Source organism: Coturnix japonica, chromosome 36 (genome assembly GCF_054131305.1).
Source record: "Coturnix japonica strain WE chromosome 36, WE-NBRP24, whole genome shotgun sequence".
NCBI classification, from domain to species: Eukaryota; Metazoa; Chordata; class Aves; order Galliformes; family Phasianidae; genus Coturnix; species Coturnix japonica.
The window spans coordinates 2,700,377-2,717,590 of NC_140698.1; the positions used below are offsets into that span (position 1 = coordinate 2,700,377).

General features: G+C 52.3%; 1 protein-coding gene and 2 long non-coding RNA genes across 7 annotated transcripts in view; 2 read left to right on the top strand and 1 right to left on the bottom strand.

Annotated features, from left to right (window-relative positions):
• LOC146755098 (uncharacterized) overlaps positions 1 to 17,214 on the bottom strand; it is a 209,764-nt gene that overhangs the window by 180,678 nt on the left and 11,872 nt on the right. The window lies entirely within an intron of this gene.
• Positions 4,286 to 6,701, top strand: LOC146755103 (uncharacterized). The gene is made up of 2 exons (XR_014938468.1): positions 4,286 to 4,913; positions 5,984 to 6,701. It is a non-coding gene; the product is annotated as an uncharacterized LOC146755103 (long non-coding RNA).
• On the top strand, positions 11,055 to 14,342 carry LOC146755104 (uncharacterized). Of its 2 annotated transcripts, XM_085526353.1 has the most exons (4): positions 11,055 to 12,797; positions 12,872 to 12,953; positions 13,352 to 13,545; positions 13,985 to 14,342. In XM_085526353.1, the coding sequence occupies exon 1, from the start codon at positions 11,832 to 11,834 to the stop codon at positions 12,246 to 12,248; it is 417 nt and encodes a 138-aa protein (XP_085382479.1). In that variant the 5' UTR covers positions 11,055 to 11,831; the 3' UTR covers positions 12,249 to 12,797; positions 12,872 to 12,953; positions 13,352 to 13,545; positions 13,985 to 14,342. The 2 variants fall into 2 exon arrangements, with proteins under 2 accessions (XP_085382479.1, XP_085382480.1); XM_085526354.1 differs by lacking the exon at positions 13,352 to 13,545.

Here is a 17,214-nt window from a genome sequence, read left to right on the forward strand (position 1 = left end):
CTGTCAGACTTTCGCTCTTTCTACTGCCACTATTGATGGAGGGTAGTTAGGGACACCAGACTCTCCTGAAATAAATTCTCATTTTGCAGTTTTTCATATTCAGTTAGTTGGCCATGAAAACCATGGAGCCCACTGGCTATGTGCTACACCACGTCAACTTCTAGGAAGCCGGTGAAACATTAGGACAAGTGAGGCTCTTCTTGAGATACTCCTTTAAAGAATTAAGAATAATTTGTATTGTTGTCCAGGCTGAGTGGCTTCTAGTAGACTCCCACAGTGACATCCACTTTATTTCCTTGACCCTTAACCAGTATGAAAGTAGGAATCAGGTAAATAGGGCTCTTCCTTGAAGATGAAGTATCCTTGGCTTTGGGGAATGTCAGAAGAAAAGGATCAGTGGGACATGTAGACATTGCTATAGTTACAATACAGCTGGGTCTATAGTTAAGACAATACAGCTGGGTATACATAAGGGAAGGGTAGCCAAAGAAACTGGTTTTGACCAGACTAAGTGAAGGAGCTGGGTCAAAGACAAGAGGTCAACCTCTCATCAATAGTCCTTGAAGGTCATTAAGAACTAGGGAATGGTTTGGGATGGCATGATCTCCTTGGGAGGCTCCTTGATGATCAAAGAACCGTGGATCGGCTTGTGTTGGAAGGGTCCTGGAAGGTTTGGGTGTTCCTTAATGATGATAGAAGTACAGAAGAGTTTGTGGGGGGTTTTAGGTTTGGGGTTTGTGTTAGGGTAGGGTTGGTTATAGCTTTGGGGTTTGGGTTTGAGTCTCAGTTGGGACTGGGTTTGGGGTAGGGTTGGTTTTAGCTTTGGGGTTTGGGTTTGTGTCTATGTTGGGATTGGTTTTGGGGTAGGGTTGGTTTTAGATTTGGGGTTTGGGGTAGGGTTGGTTTTAGGTGTGGGGTTTGGGTTTGTGTCTGTGTTCGGTTTGGGTTTAGGGTAGTGTTGGTTTTAGGATTGGGGTTTGGGTTTGAAGTAGGGTTGGTTTTAGCATTGGGGTTTGGTTTTGTGTCTATGTTGTGTTTCGGGCACAGTTGGTTTCAGGTTTGGTGTTTGGGTTTAGGGTAGGGTTGGTTTTAGGTTTGGAGTTAGGGTTTATGTCTATGTTGGGTTTGGGTTCGGGGCACAGCTGGTTTTAGGCTTGGGGTTTGGGTTTGTGTCTATGTTGGGTTTGGGTTTGGGGCACAGCTGGTTTTAGGTTTGGGGTTTGGGTTTGTGTCTATGTTGGGTTTGGGGCACAGTTGGTTTTAGGTTTTAGGTTTGGGTTTGTGTCTATGTTGGGTTTGGGTTTGGGGCACAGTTGGTTTTAGGTTTGGGGTTTGAGTTTGTGTCTCTGTTGGGTTTGGGTTTGTGTCTATGTTGGTTTATGGTTAGGCTTCGGCGCTGGATTAGGGTTAGGGTTGGATTTGGGTTTGGCTTCGGCATTGGATTAGGGTTCGGGTTTGGTGTAGCAGTTGGGATGGCGTTTGGGTCAGGGTTAGGGTTGTGAATCATGCACAACTTAAGGCTCAGGACCGCTCGGTGCGGTTGGGGTCGGGGGGAGAAGAATTAAGGCTCACCCTGCGCCCCTCCCGCTCACCCCCCCCCCTCCCGGTCAATGCCGTATTCAGCTCCTCGGGGGGTGTGTCTCCGTCTCCGCTTTGCCCCCCCTTCCTTTACCCATAGCGGCTCAATTGCAACCATTGGCCGTCCCCCACCCTTGGGACGCCTCCAGGTGGCGCTGCATGTTCGGCGCCATGTGGGAAACGCTGGGGGGGGAACCCGAAAGCCGGTTAGTGTGGGAAGGGGCTCGACCCCCCGCTGCCATCACCCCCTTCGTGTTGGATGAAGGGGACGGAGATGGGGGGTGGGTGGCGGCCGCCTCGTTGCCCCCCTGCGGTCTGGCCCTAATTTGGGGGAGGGAGGGGAGAGTGGACGTGCGGTGTCAGCGCTGGGGGGCTCTGGTCCCTTTGGGTCGCCTATTGAGGGGGGAGGCTTGAGGGCAGCACACGGGTGGTTCGGGAAGGTATCTATGGGTCTGGGTCGGTTCTGCGGGGTGGGAAAGGAGGGGTGTTTCTCATGAGGTTTTCTCTGTAAATGGGAACGATGCAGATTGGAGTGTTGAGTTTAGTGTTCCGTAAGGATTTGGATGCGCGGTTCCGGTCCGGTTCTGCTGACCCAACTTCGTTTCGTTGTCGTAAAGAGAGCGGAGAGCTCTCTGCTGCCACCGCGTGGCCAAAGAGCGGAACTGCACCCCGGTGTCACCCCAAACTGACCCCCCATCGCCACCCCAGCGATGTCGCCCCCGAAGGGATACCCCAACATAACTCCAACATGACCCCAACATGACCCCCCAGCGTCGCCCCCCAGCAACAAAAACATCCCTCCCTCCCTGATAGCAACCCCAGTGATACCGCAACATCGCTCCTAACATCGCTCCCCAACATTACTCCAACGTTATCCCAACAGCATCACACCAGTGTCACCCCAATGTCACCCCAACACCATCACCCCAGCGTCACCCCAACACAGCCCCAATGTCACCACGTCACCCCAACACAGCCCCAATACCACCCCAATGTCACCCCAATGTCACCCCAACAGCATCACTCCCGACATCACCCCAGTGTCCTCCCAATGACCAACCCCCAGCTCACCACAGCCTCCCTTTGTGAATTATAGGGAGCAATAAGACCCTCACTACCCCATAGCAGATCAATCCATGCCCCCACTTGGTGTTATCTGATGGCTGTTTGCTGGCGGGCTGTTGCTCCATTCAACCACCACTGTCTGGGCCCATCCTCCAGTCAGTTCCTCACCCAGCACAGAGTGCACCAATGCATGCCAATGACCCCAGAAGTGCCCCCAAATGACTCCAAATGACCCGAAATCCCCCCAAGTGACCCTAAAATGATCCCGTAAGTGCCCCCAAAGGGGCTGCAGCTTCCCCAGAAGAAACCCATGGCGGATGGTGCGGAAGTTTTGCTGAAGTCAGTGCAGACCAACAGACACCAACAGCCTCAGCTGTCACCTCCCCCAGCACTCATGGATGGATCCCATCCGGCCCCATGGACTCGTGGTGCTCCAGGTGGAACAGCAGGACTCTGTTTCCTCTTGCATCGTGGGGGTTTGCTCTGCTCCCGATCCCAGACAGCCAAGTCAGATAGCAGAGAACCCATCAAGAGCCTTTTTGTCCCCCATTTTCCCTTCACATCCCTTACCCACTGCAGCCTTTGCTTCCCTGAAGCTGCTCTCCCCATACACTGCTGGAAGGAGCCTTAAAGCCACAACTACCAGCCCTGGGGCTCAGGGCTTGGTGACAGGGATGCATCATTGGGCATTGGGGTGCATCTAAAAGGGCTTCAATCTTTGGTCCTTGGGTTCAGGCCTTTGAGAGGGGTTCACCCTTTTATTCCTTGGAGTTATACACTTTTCTGACCCATTTGGCATCACGGTTCTGCTTTTAGTTGCCCTTTCTCCCCCGTTTTCCATCTCTATCCCCCTCCAGGGCTCCATAGCAGAGACACTTTGCTGCAGCCTTCATATATAAACTTCATATATAATCTTCATGTATGAACTTCATATAAAAGCAGAAGAGAAGCATGCAGACCAAGCAGCATCTGAGCGCAGAATGGATGCTGCCCATCCCATCTCTCTTCCTATCTACGTCTGCTCTCACTCTGTGCTTTTCAAGGGGGGAATCTTTCCCCATCTCCAATGCAAAGGGTCCCAAACTCCAAAGTGAGGGGAATAATAGATATGGATTTTATTGAGGGCTTTCTTAACAACTAACAACAACCAATTGGGGGTAACATTGGCTAATGGGTTAATATGGGCTAATTACAATTAGAGGCCGTTCTTATAGGCCATGGCTGCTCTGATAAGCCATAGAATGAAAGACGACCAAGAGTAAAGACAGAAGAAAGGGAAAGAGGGACAGAGAGACAGCAAAGAGAGGCGGTTCAGCGCTGGTAGATCCATTCACATCCTGCTGTTGGGTGCGGATCTTCAGTCCGATGGGCCATCAGAGGTTTGTTGTTTGACAGCGACTCCCGATGACAGTCCAGACTGATTTCCAACAAGTCCAACGTGGTGGCACTCAGCCACCTGCCAGCACTGCCCCACTGCTGTGCCTGGGGGCAGGAGCACAGGAGAGGCCCCTTCCGTGGGAACCGTGAAAGTCTTGGGAAGCTGAGTTTCTAGATGTATATCCATGGAGCATCTGCAGTGTGCACAGCAGGAGAAGACGGATCAGAGCCTTGCTGTGGTGATGCCCCTGTTTCTGCACTGGCTTGTGGCATCACCTTCCTCCTGAAGATACCATCTTCCTGATGAGAAGCAGTTACTTACAGCCCTACTCTCTTACCTCCTTTCTAAAGGGACTGACGCAGAGCCTGCTCACAGGGATGCATTTCAGCAAGGCATCTGTCGCACACTGCCCATCCCTCTGGGAGAAAGAGAGGCTTGGCAAGCAGCTGGCACTCCAGGTAAGGGCCGCCGGTAGAGCTCCGTGGCTGTGGTTAGAGGTTGCTCCCCTCCCACTGCACCCAGTTCCCAGGGACTTAGGAACTTTGTCCTTTTGGGAACAAGGCCACCAAAACCAAATTCAGCAGAGATGGGATGGAATAGAACCCTTCAACGTACCTCCCTCCCACAGTCCCTGCATTCCGGAGCTTGCTGTGCCTCCCTTGAGGCTCCAGGCACACCAGCAGCCTGGAGCGGGGTCCCTCCTGCAAACTGAGGTCCAGAGAGATGCACTGACTCACAGATGGCGCAATGGCATAGAGGGAGCCTCCTCGTCCTTCTGCCTCCTCTGTGCCTGCACCATGCCCAGACTTTGCCTTTCTCTCATTCTTCACAGCGCTGTCCAATCCCGGGGAAGCCCACCACAACTGGGTCTGTTGTTTTCTGAGGAATCCAGGTAAGCAGCGATCTGGCAGGAGTTTATAAGCAGGAGAAACATCCTGAAAACCAGGAGCGTGCAAGTTGTGCCCATGCCGGGGGGAAGGAAAAGGGGAGAAACAGGTTCAGGTGCTGCTGAGGGGCCCTGACTCTGCCCCTGAGGAGTGGGGTCTGAGTGGGAGGGGAGAGCTTAGGGCAGCACTCCCTGCACAACACGACAGTGGTTCTTGTCCACATCACTCTTAGCAGCAACTGATTAAACAGATGCACACACTCTCCTTCTGCTCTAATGAGTTTTGTTTAGTCAGACGACATGTCCCAAAGGGTCACGGTGTGCCGGCCTGCGGCAGCACTACCCAGCCTCACAAGGCAAGGGTAGGTGAGTGCAAAAGAAATGTTAGAGCATGATGGAGAAGAAGGAGCAAATCTGGCAGAGCCAGAGCGTACCCAAAGCTGAGAGGCAAAATAGAGGCTCCAGAGCGCCTCGATGCGAGGTGCCTTTGGGAGTTCCCTTTGCATCCCCTGGAATCGGAGAAGCATTGCAGCCTGAGGATTTTCACTTGTTCCAGGAGGCCAACAAAATGGAAAAGAATTGTGTAGCAATGTCAGACCTCCTTGAGATTTCCATTAGGGCACGAGACAAAGCAATGACCATGTTGTTCCTCCAGGTGTGCCTGGTGCAGGGCATGCAAACACCGAGCAAGTTAAAGTTGGTTGGAAGTTCTACCTGATACTTGCTGGAGCTTCCTTGGGTTCCCTATTGCTGGGGATGCTTCTGTGCTGGCTTCTTATTTACTGGTACAGGAACAGAAAGTGAGTTGTTGACCCCCATCCCCATCCTGCCCAACTCTTTTCTGTAGGGCTGCTGTGGGCCAGGAGGCGTTTCTAGTTAAAGCAGCGTAAAGAGACCAGTTAATTGTTGGCTCACACGGTCTGTGATTGACGCAGTTAGATGTTGTCATTGGCTTCAGCCCATCCTTACTGCTGGGCCAGAGACAGGCTGGGAGCTGAGGGTGGCTCTTTGCCATGCGCTGTGAGAAAGCAGAGCAGGGGCTCTCCTGTGCCCTCAGCACGTTCCTCTCTTTGCAGGCGCCGCGCTGAAGCTAAAAAATGGGCTAAACAAGTCCAGGACAATACCAGCATCTACAGCTCACAGTCAAGCTTCCTAACTGGGGGTTTCTGACAAGCCCAGCAGCCCCCGGTCCCAACAGGCATCAATGCCACCCCCCCCAACCCCCCCCGCCATCCTTCAGGGGGCGGGAGCGGTCCCCTCAGCTCCGGAGCATCACCCAGCACCCGGACAACTGCTGCCTTGGGGAAGCCTGAGAGGCCCGGCAGCCCCCAGCCCCCTCCCCCCCGGCACCAACTCTGCCCTCTTCCTCCCCTCCAGCATCCATCAGGGGACGCAGAGTGCAGAGGTGGGGAAACAGTCCAAGAGACAGACAACCACTGCCTGGGGGAAGCACAACCAGCCCAGCAGCCCCCCACCTCCCCAGGCACCGTCACCACCCTCCCGCTCCCCTCCACCATCCTTTATTAGGTAGAAGCGCCCCCCCCCACCGTGTCAGCTTAGGGGCATCAGACACCTGGAAAACCACTGCCAGGGGGAAACAGACCAGGCCCAGCAGCCCCCAGCCCTTCCCCAGCACCACCTCTGCCCTCCCGCTCCTCTCCACCATTCATCAGGAGGTGGGAGCACCCCCAGTGGGTTGGTTTGGGGCACCATCTGACATCCACAGAACCACTGCTGTCATCAACCAGAGTTTTCCAGGCCCCACACTACCAATAAATTGACAGTAATAGCACAGTTGTCCGTGTACTGTTGTCGTGTCATTACCTGACCCACTACCAGACCTTGCATGTCACTTGGCATTGGCAGACAGCGATCATACGAGTGGGAATGGCTTTAAACTCCAAGAGTGGAAATGGAGGTAGATGGGTGGAGGAAATTCCTCCCCCAGAGGCAGTGAGGCCCTGGCCCAGGCTGCCCAGAGGCTGTGGGTGCCCTATGGCTCGTCTCAGGCAGGTTTTGAACATGATGCAAATGCTCCAGTGCTTCTGCAGGAGGTTTCCCAGACAGCAGGCACCATCCTGCTCTGACTAGCAGGCAGTCATTTGCTTTGCAATTAGAACTAAGCAAGAACTATGAGCACATTTTCTCCCTCCTCCATTTCATTTTGCTTTGTGGGCTGGACTGAGAATCCAAAAGCGAAAATCTTACCTTCATCAGCACAGTCATTCCACATAAACATTCCTGTAGTACAGATGGGCTCTATTGTAGGTAATGATAACCTCCTTACTGAACAAAGATGGCTGTAATTCCACTGTGTATTAAGGATGCCAACTCCTGGACCTACCACTGCACCTGTACTGAAAAGGAGGCAATGGACTGCCTGTGTCACACCTGTAGCTCACATTTGCTGGTGATAAGGACTCTTGTGTTTGCTGTATCCAACCTCCAGAGCTTCTGCAAAGGATACCAGGGCAGAAACAGGCATCTAAGAAAAGCAACACTGAATTAAAAACACAAGACAATAACCTGTAACTGCTAGCTGGACCATTTTAGAAGAGGCCTCGGAGAGCACTTTGTACCTCACAAATAAAGATCATCTTAAAACATCTTAAAGCAATACTTGAGAGAGTGTGAATCACATTCACTTTCTCACACTGACTTTCACCTCCCCAGTTACGCTGTGGATGAATCACTCAGGCACATAAACGTACACCAGTCTGTACGTGGTTAAATGCTGCCTGGGAAACACATGCAGTACCAAAAGTAACAGAGAGCATGGGATAGATTAAGTAGTTCCACTTCAGACAAAAGGGTCTGTCCCCCCCCGATGGGCAAATGAAAGAGCCTTTATTTGAGAAACAGGCTCTATAGGAAAAGATATCAGAAGGAATGAACCCTGGGTGTAGTGCAAGAAAAGAGAAATTCATTTTGTCAACAGCAAAACTGCGGAAACATGGGTACCATGAAAACAGGCCAGGAAGCCTCTCAGGGAAGGAGGTTTCTAGTGGGACGTGGGGTTAAAGGGAAAAGAGGGGGTCACGCACTGTGGCATGGTCATGGTCAAGGACATGGACTGGGTAGCCTTCAACTCTTTTCCCTTCTCTGTCCAGAGAAGGAAAAAGCAAAGCAAACCCCAAGCAAACTCCATGCACTTGATAAAGGAAGTGCTTCACCAAGGCAGCTACAACAGCATCTTCTTATTTCTAGCCCAGGATGTGCTTCTGGAGCTGGCACACTGCCTCTGCTCTGATGTGGGCTCTGGGCCTTTGCCACACTGCGCTCCACCTTTGCGTGTTTTTTGGCAGGCCACAGCTCTGCTTTTTGCTCCTCTTCCTCCACTCCCTTGCGCTTTCTTGCAGCCACCGTCCTGCAGAAGGAGTGGTTGTCAGCTGTGGGGGAAGGTCGTCCCCCTGTCCTGGGACCTGCTGTTCCAGGAAGCCCTCCAGCCTGGAGAGCAGCTTTCACGTAGATCTTGCCATTTGGCTCAGCACCTCTCCCTGTTAGAACCAAGAAGGGGGAAGCTGCAAGATTTAATGAGTCCAGCACTACCTTCAATCTGCAAACTGGCACAGAATCACAGAATTAGAGGTGTTGGAAGGGACATCCAGAGATCATCGAGACCAACCTCCCTCATAGAGACCAAAGGCCCAACTGGGCCACGATACGGAGAAATCTCATCTCCAGTGTTGACTGCAATGGATCTTAGGCTCTTGGGTGAACTGTGGGCTCGATTTTCCAATCCTGGACAGGAAAGGTCACTGTCAACCCCTCCAACTGCAAGACCTCAAGCAACATGCAATGACAACAGTCGCAAAAAAGGACAGACAGCAAGCCTGACTAGAAAGACAGGACCCAGAACCCAGATGCCTGCTGTGTGTCTGTAGCTCTCTTCACAGCTGGGCCACACTCCACACCAGTGTCCTGCCTTCCTGCAAGGCCATGCTTCACTGCAAGCCTGTTTGCTTCAGCTTCTAGCAGAAAGGAAACAAGAAAGACGTGAAGAGCATCTCTTGGGAGGAAGATCTGAGCACAGCCAAACACAAACTTCTGCTCCTCAAGCGTACTTTCTTCCATTCATTCCCATGGTGGGAATCCAGACTCCCTGCAAGTGAAAGAAAAATGAGGCGTGGAAGGGTTATGGGCTGGCTGGAGGAAGAGCTGGAGTTGATCCAGCGTAGGGACAGAGCTTAGGAGCCCTCTCCCAATGTTCAGAGACACAAGCCAGGGCACAGGAAAGGGCACAGGGCACAGGACTCGGAGAGTTTGGGGACTGAGACTTAGGAGAGAGTGAAGAAAGCTGAGGCAAGGGAAGCACTGCTCAGCTGAGGAAGAAGGCCGAGATGGAAAGCAGAAAGCAACGATGAGGGCTTGAGCAAGAAGCCACAAAGGACAGCAGAACCACCTGCAACGCTTCCTCGGAGGTGGCACCAAAGTCAACGGTCAGTATGGTCCGGATTGCAGGCACGGCCGTGCTTTCCCTTTTGTGGACAATGGAGAGGAAGGAAGGAAGCTGGAAGGGAAGGGCTTGTGCTGCATTAGAAGAGGGCTTCACCTGTGCAGGACTTGATGTATGGCAAGAGCTGGAGACGCTGCATTCCTTCAGGGTGCTTCAGCTCGATCCCTGTTTCAACGTATTGATTATTAGCTGACCTTATAGCATGTCTTTAGTCATTGTTAGTATCTTACCTACTTAATTTTGTGTTGAAATGTATTTTAGTTGCATTTTGCATCTCTTCATTTCAAATAAAAGCGAACCAAACTTTTTAAAACTGGTGCTGCCTCTTTCAGTAGCTGCTCAAAATGTGCCTGGCTTGGGCTGGCCATCGTAGGGCGATGAAGCGGTCGGCTTCAGGTCCCTCCATGGAAATGCAGCTGCTTTTCCCCCGTTTCCCTGTTGGTGTTCTGCACCTGTGGCCTTTCAGCCCAACTGGAACTGCTAGCAACAGACTGTGAGCATCCCCTTGCTCTGCGAGGGCTGAGAGGAAAGCAAGGGAGAGGAAGCAGCGTGGGAGGAAGAAGGGTGTCCCTGCGCTCAGCCTCTTGAGCTTGTCTGTCTTCCTGGCTGTCTCTTTCAGCCTTCTGATGCACCGTGTGTTGCTGTTTGCCCCGGGAAGCCCAGCTGCACGCGTGGAGGAGGACAGGGCAGCTGGAGGGCTGCAGGTGAACGCGCCTCAGGCACAGAGCTGAGCCGTGAGCCGGGAGGGCCCTGAGCCGTGCGGCGCTGCTTCAGCTCCAATGGCTTCAAGCGCGCGATGGGCAGCGCTGCATGTTTAGTGCCAGGGTGCTGCGAGGGCATGTTGCTGAGCCAGAGCCCAAAGAGGAGAGGCTGGATGCCAGGAGTGTCTGGTGGCCATTTTCAATTGGCGCCTTCTTCCACCAGCCTGCACAGTGGACTCGGTACAATGAGCTACAAGGCACTGCCTCCTGCTGCCTGCATGGCAGCAAGCAGCGCTGCCGGAGGTGAAAGAGAGGATTGTTGGGCTGTGTGCAGCAAAGGACCTGGATGTGAAGGAGGGAAACCAAATATTGATGAGTGGTCATTGCATCTCAGCTGTGGGTCTGGGCTCAGCCCGTGCAGCAGCACCTCGGGGGCTGGGGCCGAGCCCGGTGCCCGGGGCTGTGCTGCCTGCAGGAGGCTGCGGGGCTGTGGGGCTGGGGCAGCCGCTGTGGGTGCAGCACATGGGCATGGGGGAGGGCCGGCAGCAGGGAGGGAGTTGGGTCCGAGCACAAATCGTGTTGGTCACAGCACAGGGGCTGCAGGGGATGCCAGGAGTGCAGAGCAGGGAGGGCTGGGCTGTGTGCAGGACACGGCATGAAATCTTCCCTCGGCAGCTGCTGAGCTTTTCCCCCAAGGCTTCAGACTCAGATGATGAGGCTCTGCAGTAAAGCCAGCCTGGCCATCCTGATCCTGCAGGGTTAGGAAAGGGCACAACAGAGCAGTCAGTGAGGAGCACAAGGCAGTGAAGCGCAGCACGAGCCATTGATTGCCTGCACTGATGATCTTCTGCAGCCACCTCCATTGAGATCTGCGTCCTGAGTGCGGATGGAAAGTGAAGGGAAAGGAGGAGCGGGGGATGGAGGGGCAGGAAGCGCTTGGTGCCGGCGGGAGCAGTTCCAGGCCATGGCGGCATGGTGGTGCCAGGAAGGTGATCGGAGCTGAAGGAAGGTGTGTAACATGTCCTTGCTCTGGCTGTCAGTGAGCGGGACGAGTCGGGGCTGCAGTTCTGTGCTGGTGTTTGTTGCTGGGACCGGCTGCCTGAGCAGAATGGGGGCAGCGAGAGGGAGGCTGGACAAGCGGCAGCATCAGGAGCACGGCCCGGTTCTGCTGTGCTGATGGTGCTGTACGGCTGTGGGTCCCCACTGAGGGTCGGTGAAGCAGCGTGGCCCCGTGTGTGTTCCAGCATGGTGTGCGGATGTGGGATGTAATCAGAGTGAGTGGATGCAAATGGAGTCAGAGGTGTTACAAGGAGAGGCTCTGGATTGGAACATGGAGTGCAGAGCTGGTGTGTCCCAGCAGGCAGGCATAGTCAGGTGCCCTTTGGAGCCTGCTGTTGTTGGCGCTGAGCTCAGGAGCCCCATCAGATCAGCGTGGTGCTGCGTGCTGCGTATGGCAGCGCCAAGAGATTCCCTTGTGGAAGAAGGGGGAGGATGAAGGAGGCCGAGGGCCCTTTGCTCAGGGCCAGCTCCTCTGTGGCCTCTTGCTGCTGGAGAGAAGAGCTGCCCGCTGGGCACAGGCAGTGCCTTCTGGCTCCCGTGCCGTGCCCTGTCCTCCAGCCCCCTCCTCATACCATGTGGAACGCCAGTGCCAGCAGTGCCAGCAGTGCAGCCGCCATGTTAGAACCCTGGCCATGTCACCTTGGTCACCTTGGTCACTGTTGCCCCATGCAACGCACTCGCCTCTGAGAGCTCTGGACGTTGACAGCCATGTCGGAAGCCAAGAGAGCAAGGCTGGAGGATTCCCACGATTTAGGTGGGAAGATGGAGCCGGGGACTGCAGGGTCGAAGAGGAGGAGGAGGGGGCCCGCCATGACCATCAGGTGGCAGACAGGCAAGCGAGCCCGTTCCCATCGCGCCTGGACCAGCGGCATGACCACCTCCGTGGAGCCCATGGAGGTGGATCCACCTCCGGATGAGCCCATGGAGGTGGATCCGCCTCCGGATGAACCCATGGAGGTGGATCCACCTCCAGATGAGCCCATGGAGGTGGATCCGCCCGTGGCACAGCTGGCCTGGCACCATACCACCGTGCCAGGCCCCACATCCTTACCATCTCAGCTCTGCCATCACTGGTCCAGGCGCTGGGCTCCTTACCGTCTGCGCGGCCCCCGCCCCCGGCATTAGCCGGGTGGCTTCATTTAACATCAGCTCCTCCTTTGAGACCTCTGCGGGCCCCCGGTTCCATCTTAACCCTATTTCTATTGTGGATTTTAGTGTTAAGTTTAGTTGTAGTTTTAGGAGTAGGTTATTGTTTGCATTTTTTAGTTAAGAGTAGGTTATTGTTCACGTTTTAGTGTTAGTAGATGATTGTTCCTGTTTTAGAGTTAGCTGTAGGTTACTGTTCATGTTTTAGTGTTAGGTGTAGGTTTCTGTTCCTGTTTTAGAGTTAGGCATAGGTTAGTGTTCGTACTTAGAGTTAGGTGGGGTCCTACCAGCAGATGGCAGCAAACAGCGCTCACTCGGTAAGCACACGTCTGCTTTCTCACCCAATGACATGAGTGCTGCTTCATGAGCGCAGAGGTCTGTGACATCTCCGAGGGATGGGATTTGCATCTTGTGACTTTTCTGTTGCAGATTGTTGAGGAGCACAGCGTGAGTGGCTGTGAAATGCAATTGGGCTTCATGGAAACAGTCCGGAGCTGTGTCTAGAGCTTCCTGCGTGGCCATTGTAAGGTAGGTGTGCCTTACTGTAAGCGTGTGCTGAAGCAGTGTTGGTTAAGCACAGCTCACTCCTCTGTCTTCAACAGATCAGCTTTCTGCGCACTTTATTTCTGTGTCTGGCGTTGTAGAGCACAGCAGCAGCAAGACAGCAAACACGTCCACAACCAGGTACGTGAACATGGGAAACTTTAATTCTGTGAATAATACTGGTATTAATATTAATGAAGCAGTGGTCACGCGTGTGTGATGGAGCTCAGGGATAGGTTTATTCTTGTCTGTTAAGCTCTTCCCTTATTTGACATCCACCCGTCCTCTCTTGCTTCTCTTCCCCCCACCTGCAAGTGCAGCAGTACTGAAGGCTGAGGGCTCTTTTCCTAGGCAGGCGGGCAAAGGCAACTGAAATGCAAGTTTGCTGTCCCTCTGTTCTCGGGTCAGTAGGCCCTGGATATCTTCCCAGCACCTCTCTAAGTCAGCCTGGAAATGTTTGCTCGCAGGAAGTAACCCCATTGCAGTGAGACTGAGACCCATTAGCCTGAGACTAATGATGCCTTTTTCTCCCCTTACAGCACGCAGCCTCTGTGAGAGCAGTGGAGCAGCAGCTGTCTGCGCTATGGCTGCTGAACTGCATTTCTCACCACCTGAGGTCCCTGAGCCCACAATACTGGAGAACATGCTGCGCTACAGACTCTTGTTTGGAGCCCTTTTCCAGCTCCTGTGTGTGCTGGCCATCATCCTGCCAGCTTCCAAGTCCCCAAAGGCAGTAAGTTGCGCTGTGTGAGATTGATAGGAATGCTCAGGCAGTCGGCTGGGAGGGAACTGTCTGTAGCTGTTGCCTATGGCAGTGTGCCCCGGCACTGCTGAGAGTGCTGCACTTGGTTCTGTCCTTCCTTCCGCACGCCAGCAGCCTTGAGGTGCCAGCTCATCCTATCCTGCAGCTGCTGCTGCGCCCTATGAGCTGCCAGGCAGAGGGTCCACCCTCCCAGCATGGACCGCCTTGCTAGAGAGGACTTTAGGCTCTGGTTTGCATGTGTTTTTTGGGAACTTGACAGATGTGGAGTTTCTTATGTGCCCTGAGGTCAGGAAGGCGATTTCCTGTGCTGGTCTCCCAAAGCTGCTCGGTCAGGTGACTTGAGCTCCCAAAGCAGCTGTCAGCCAGTTGTTAGAAAGCTCCCTGACTGTTTCCCAATTGCTTCTTGCAGGACTCAGAGGGTTTTGAGTCTAAGACATGGGAGATGGTGAAGAAACCCAAGGCAAGTGCTGCTCAGCTGAGAAGCAAGAAGGAAAGCAAAAAGAAACGATAAGGGCTTGAGCAGGAAGGCACAAAGGACAGCAGAATCACCTGGAACGCTTCCTCAGAGGTGCACCAAAGGACACACACTGCGTGGTCTGGTTTTCAGGCCTGGCCGTGCTTTCCCTTTCATGGACTGCGGAGAGGAACTAAGGAAGCTTTGTCTTTAGTCACTACCAGTATCCCAACTATTTGATTTCATATTGAAATGTATTTTTGATGCATTTAGCATCTCTCTATTGCAAATAAAAGTGAAACAAACATTTGAATAGTGGTGCTGCCTCTTTCAATAGCTGCTCAAAATGTGCCTGGCTCAGGCTGGCAATCGCAGGGTCATGATGTGGTCTGCTTCATGTCCCTCCTGGAAATGGAGCTGCTTGTCCCACGTTTCCGTGTTGGTGTTCCCAACTGGTGGCCTTTCAGCCCATCTGGAACTGCTGGCGATGGACTGTGAGCATCCCTTGTTCTCCGAGGGCTGAGAGAAACAAAAGCAGCGTGGGAGGAAGAAAGGTGTCCCTGCGCCTTGAGCTTGTCTCTATTCTGTACTTCTGTGGATACTGTATATCTAGAGCTTGTTCCTTGAGAATGATGACTGCTTTGTTTGATGTGTGGTTTCTGGCCCTCATTTGTCCTATTAATGCGATAGAACTGACAAACTTGTTTGTGTTTAAGTTGTTTGTATGCTCTATTTCTTATTTTCTCTGTATGCACTCTCCCCGTGATTTCCTGTGCATGTGATTAATTCACATGACAATAAACAAAAGAGACACTCTCCATTTCTTAGGAATGATGCTTAGGTTCAGGTACAGATGAGCTTCTTAGTTTTAGAGGCCTCAGGCTTTGGAGACTACCTTGGTTTGAACAGCAGAAGGCATCAGTGTTCACTTCTCAGCAGCACCAATCTACAAACCTGAGTAATAGCTGCTTGTTGCTCTGTTAATGCAGAGCCTCGCAGCTCCTCATGCACTGATTACAGCCTTTGGAAAGGCAGCCAACTCACTTTCCTTGGGAAGCCACACAGATGTGAACCGTAATAGCCCATTGACTTTAGAGATGATTGAACAGGACTCTTTGATTAAAGGATACTGTCAGATGCGTGTCTGCCCCACTGTTATCTGGTGCTCTGTGTTGGAAGCTTGAAGCTAGCACATCTTGCTCTGCCGTTTTCTGTGTGTCCTTTTCCAGTTGGCAAGCTCTGACTGCTAGAACCCAAGATGCTAAAGCAATGTTTAGACTCAAATGCATTTAATGAAAGGAGGCAATCTGTGTGTGTGCGCTTTCTCCAATGAGACTGGCACTGTTCCCTCGTGTCTTTACCAGATAACTAGACTTTATTTCCCATGGCTGAAATATGATCTGTCATCTGCCCTGAAGGAAACAAGCTTTATAGCTTAGGATTCCTTGTTAGTGCAGGTGAAGAGAGCTTTGCCTTCGGTGCTCTGCCTGGATTTTGGTCTTGGTGTAAGGGCTCTGACTGTGACATTCTGACTGCTGTTTTGAGGCTTACCTTTTGTCTCGCACGTGATAAGGATGAAAATTTAGCAGAAATACCTTTTCAGTGGTTTAATACATGCTGGTGATTCTGTGATATCTTTTTCTGGTGTGAATAATTGTTGTTTAGTGTTGGTTTTTGTCCTGCTGTTAAAATGGGGGTGTTTTTTCTCTACAAAGCCTGATTTAGGCACTTAAGCTTATAACAACCTCTGTGGTAACAGGCTGTGTGTGGATTAACACTCATCCAGAAACACATGCAGAGGAAGCAGGGATGGTGCTGCTCAGGTCTTACTAAATGTAGGCTCAGCCTGATATAGATGCATTCCAGCGGAGATACCCAGCACTTACGTACTTTTGCTTTCACATAAATGCCCGAAATGAGCTGGGCATCAGCACGTTGTTAGAAAGCTCCCTGACTGTTTCCAAATTGATTCTTGTAGGACTTGGAGGGCTTTGAGTCTAAGACCTGGGAGATGGTGAAGAAACCCAAGGCAAGTGCTGCTCAGCTGAGCAAGAAAGCCAAGGAAAGCAAAAAGAAGCGATAAGGGCTTGAGCAGGAAGGCACAAAGGACAGCAGAATCACCTGGAATGCTTCCTCAGAAGTGCACCAAAGGCAACAGACTGCGTGGTCTGTTTTTCAGGCATGGCTGTGCTTTCCCTTTCGTGGACTGCGGATTGGAACTAAGGAAGCTGGAAGGGAAGGGCTTCCAATGCATTAGCAGCAAAGAGGACTTCACCTATTTGGGACTTGATATATGGCAAGAGCTGAAGACACTGCATTCCTTTAGAGTCTGTCTCTTCAGGGCCAGGGACCTGTGTTAGCCTGAAATATGGCTAGAAGGGTCTGGAGAGAGGTGGTGTCATAGCCAGAGTCTCCGTAAGGCATCTGGAGCTTCCTGATGCCAGCTCACTGCTTGGTTTGTTTGATCACAAATGAGTCAACGGGAGGAGAACCTGATGTGTTAGGTGCCCCAGAGCTTACAGTGGCTTTGAAGAAAAGGGTTCTGTGGTGGGGCTGCAAGTCTGCCATCCTTTTGCATACACAGACTGCCATCCTCAATTGACAAATGCATTGTGAGCCCAGGTCCAGCAGCAGTGCTGTGCTGTGTCTGTTCTCTACCAGAAGACTAGCAGCACATTTGCTGGAACCATCAGTGTGAGAAGGACCACGTTTGCTTCTCTCCCTTGCTGTTGGTGGATGAGTCAGGTGGGCAGCATGAGGAGAACAGAACAAAGCATGCGAGACAAAAGCACTCCGAAGTTGCTTGGAGATCTCAGGACAAAGAAACATGACAAAAATATCTGATACCAATTACATATAATCTTTGTTTCAAATTAAAGCCAAAGTAACTTTTTAAAAGTCATGCTGCCTCTTTCTGTTTACTATGAAAGCTTCTTGAGCTCTGTAGAAACACAGGGACATCCATGGCCTGTTCACGAGAGTGACGCGTTTAGGGGAGGCCTTTCAGCTCCTTCGATCTGTGTGAGGGTGGTTGGCTCAAACTTTCAGGCATGCGTGAGTCTGTGCTTGACTTGGAAGCAGCAAAATGTCTGCCAGAACACCTCCACCTTCCTGGAAAGAGGAAACGGTGCAATGTCTTAATTAATTTGCCTCTCATGAGGGATGTTGGCTCCAAGAGCCCCCAT

Coding starts and splice junctions, on each gene's coding strand:
- LOC146755104 (XM_085526353.1), top strand. CDS start 11,832: ATGTCGGAAGCCAAGAGAGCAAGGCTGGAGGATTCCCACGATTTAGGT.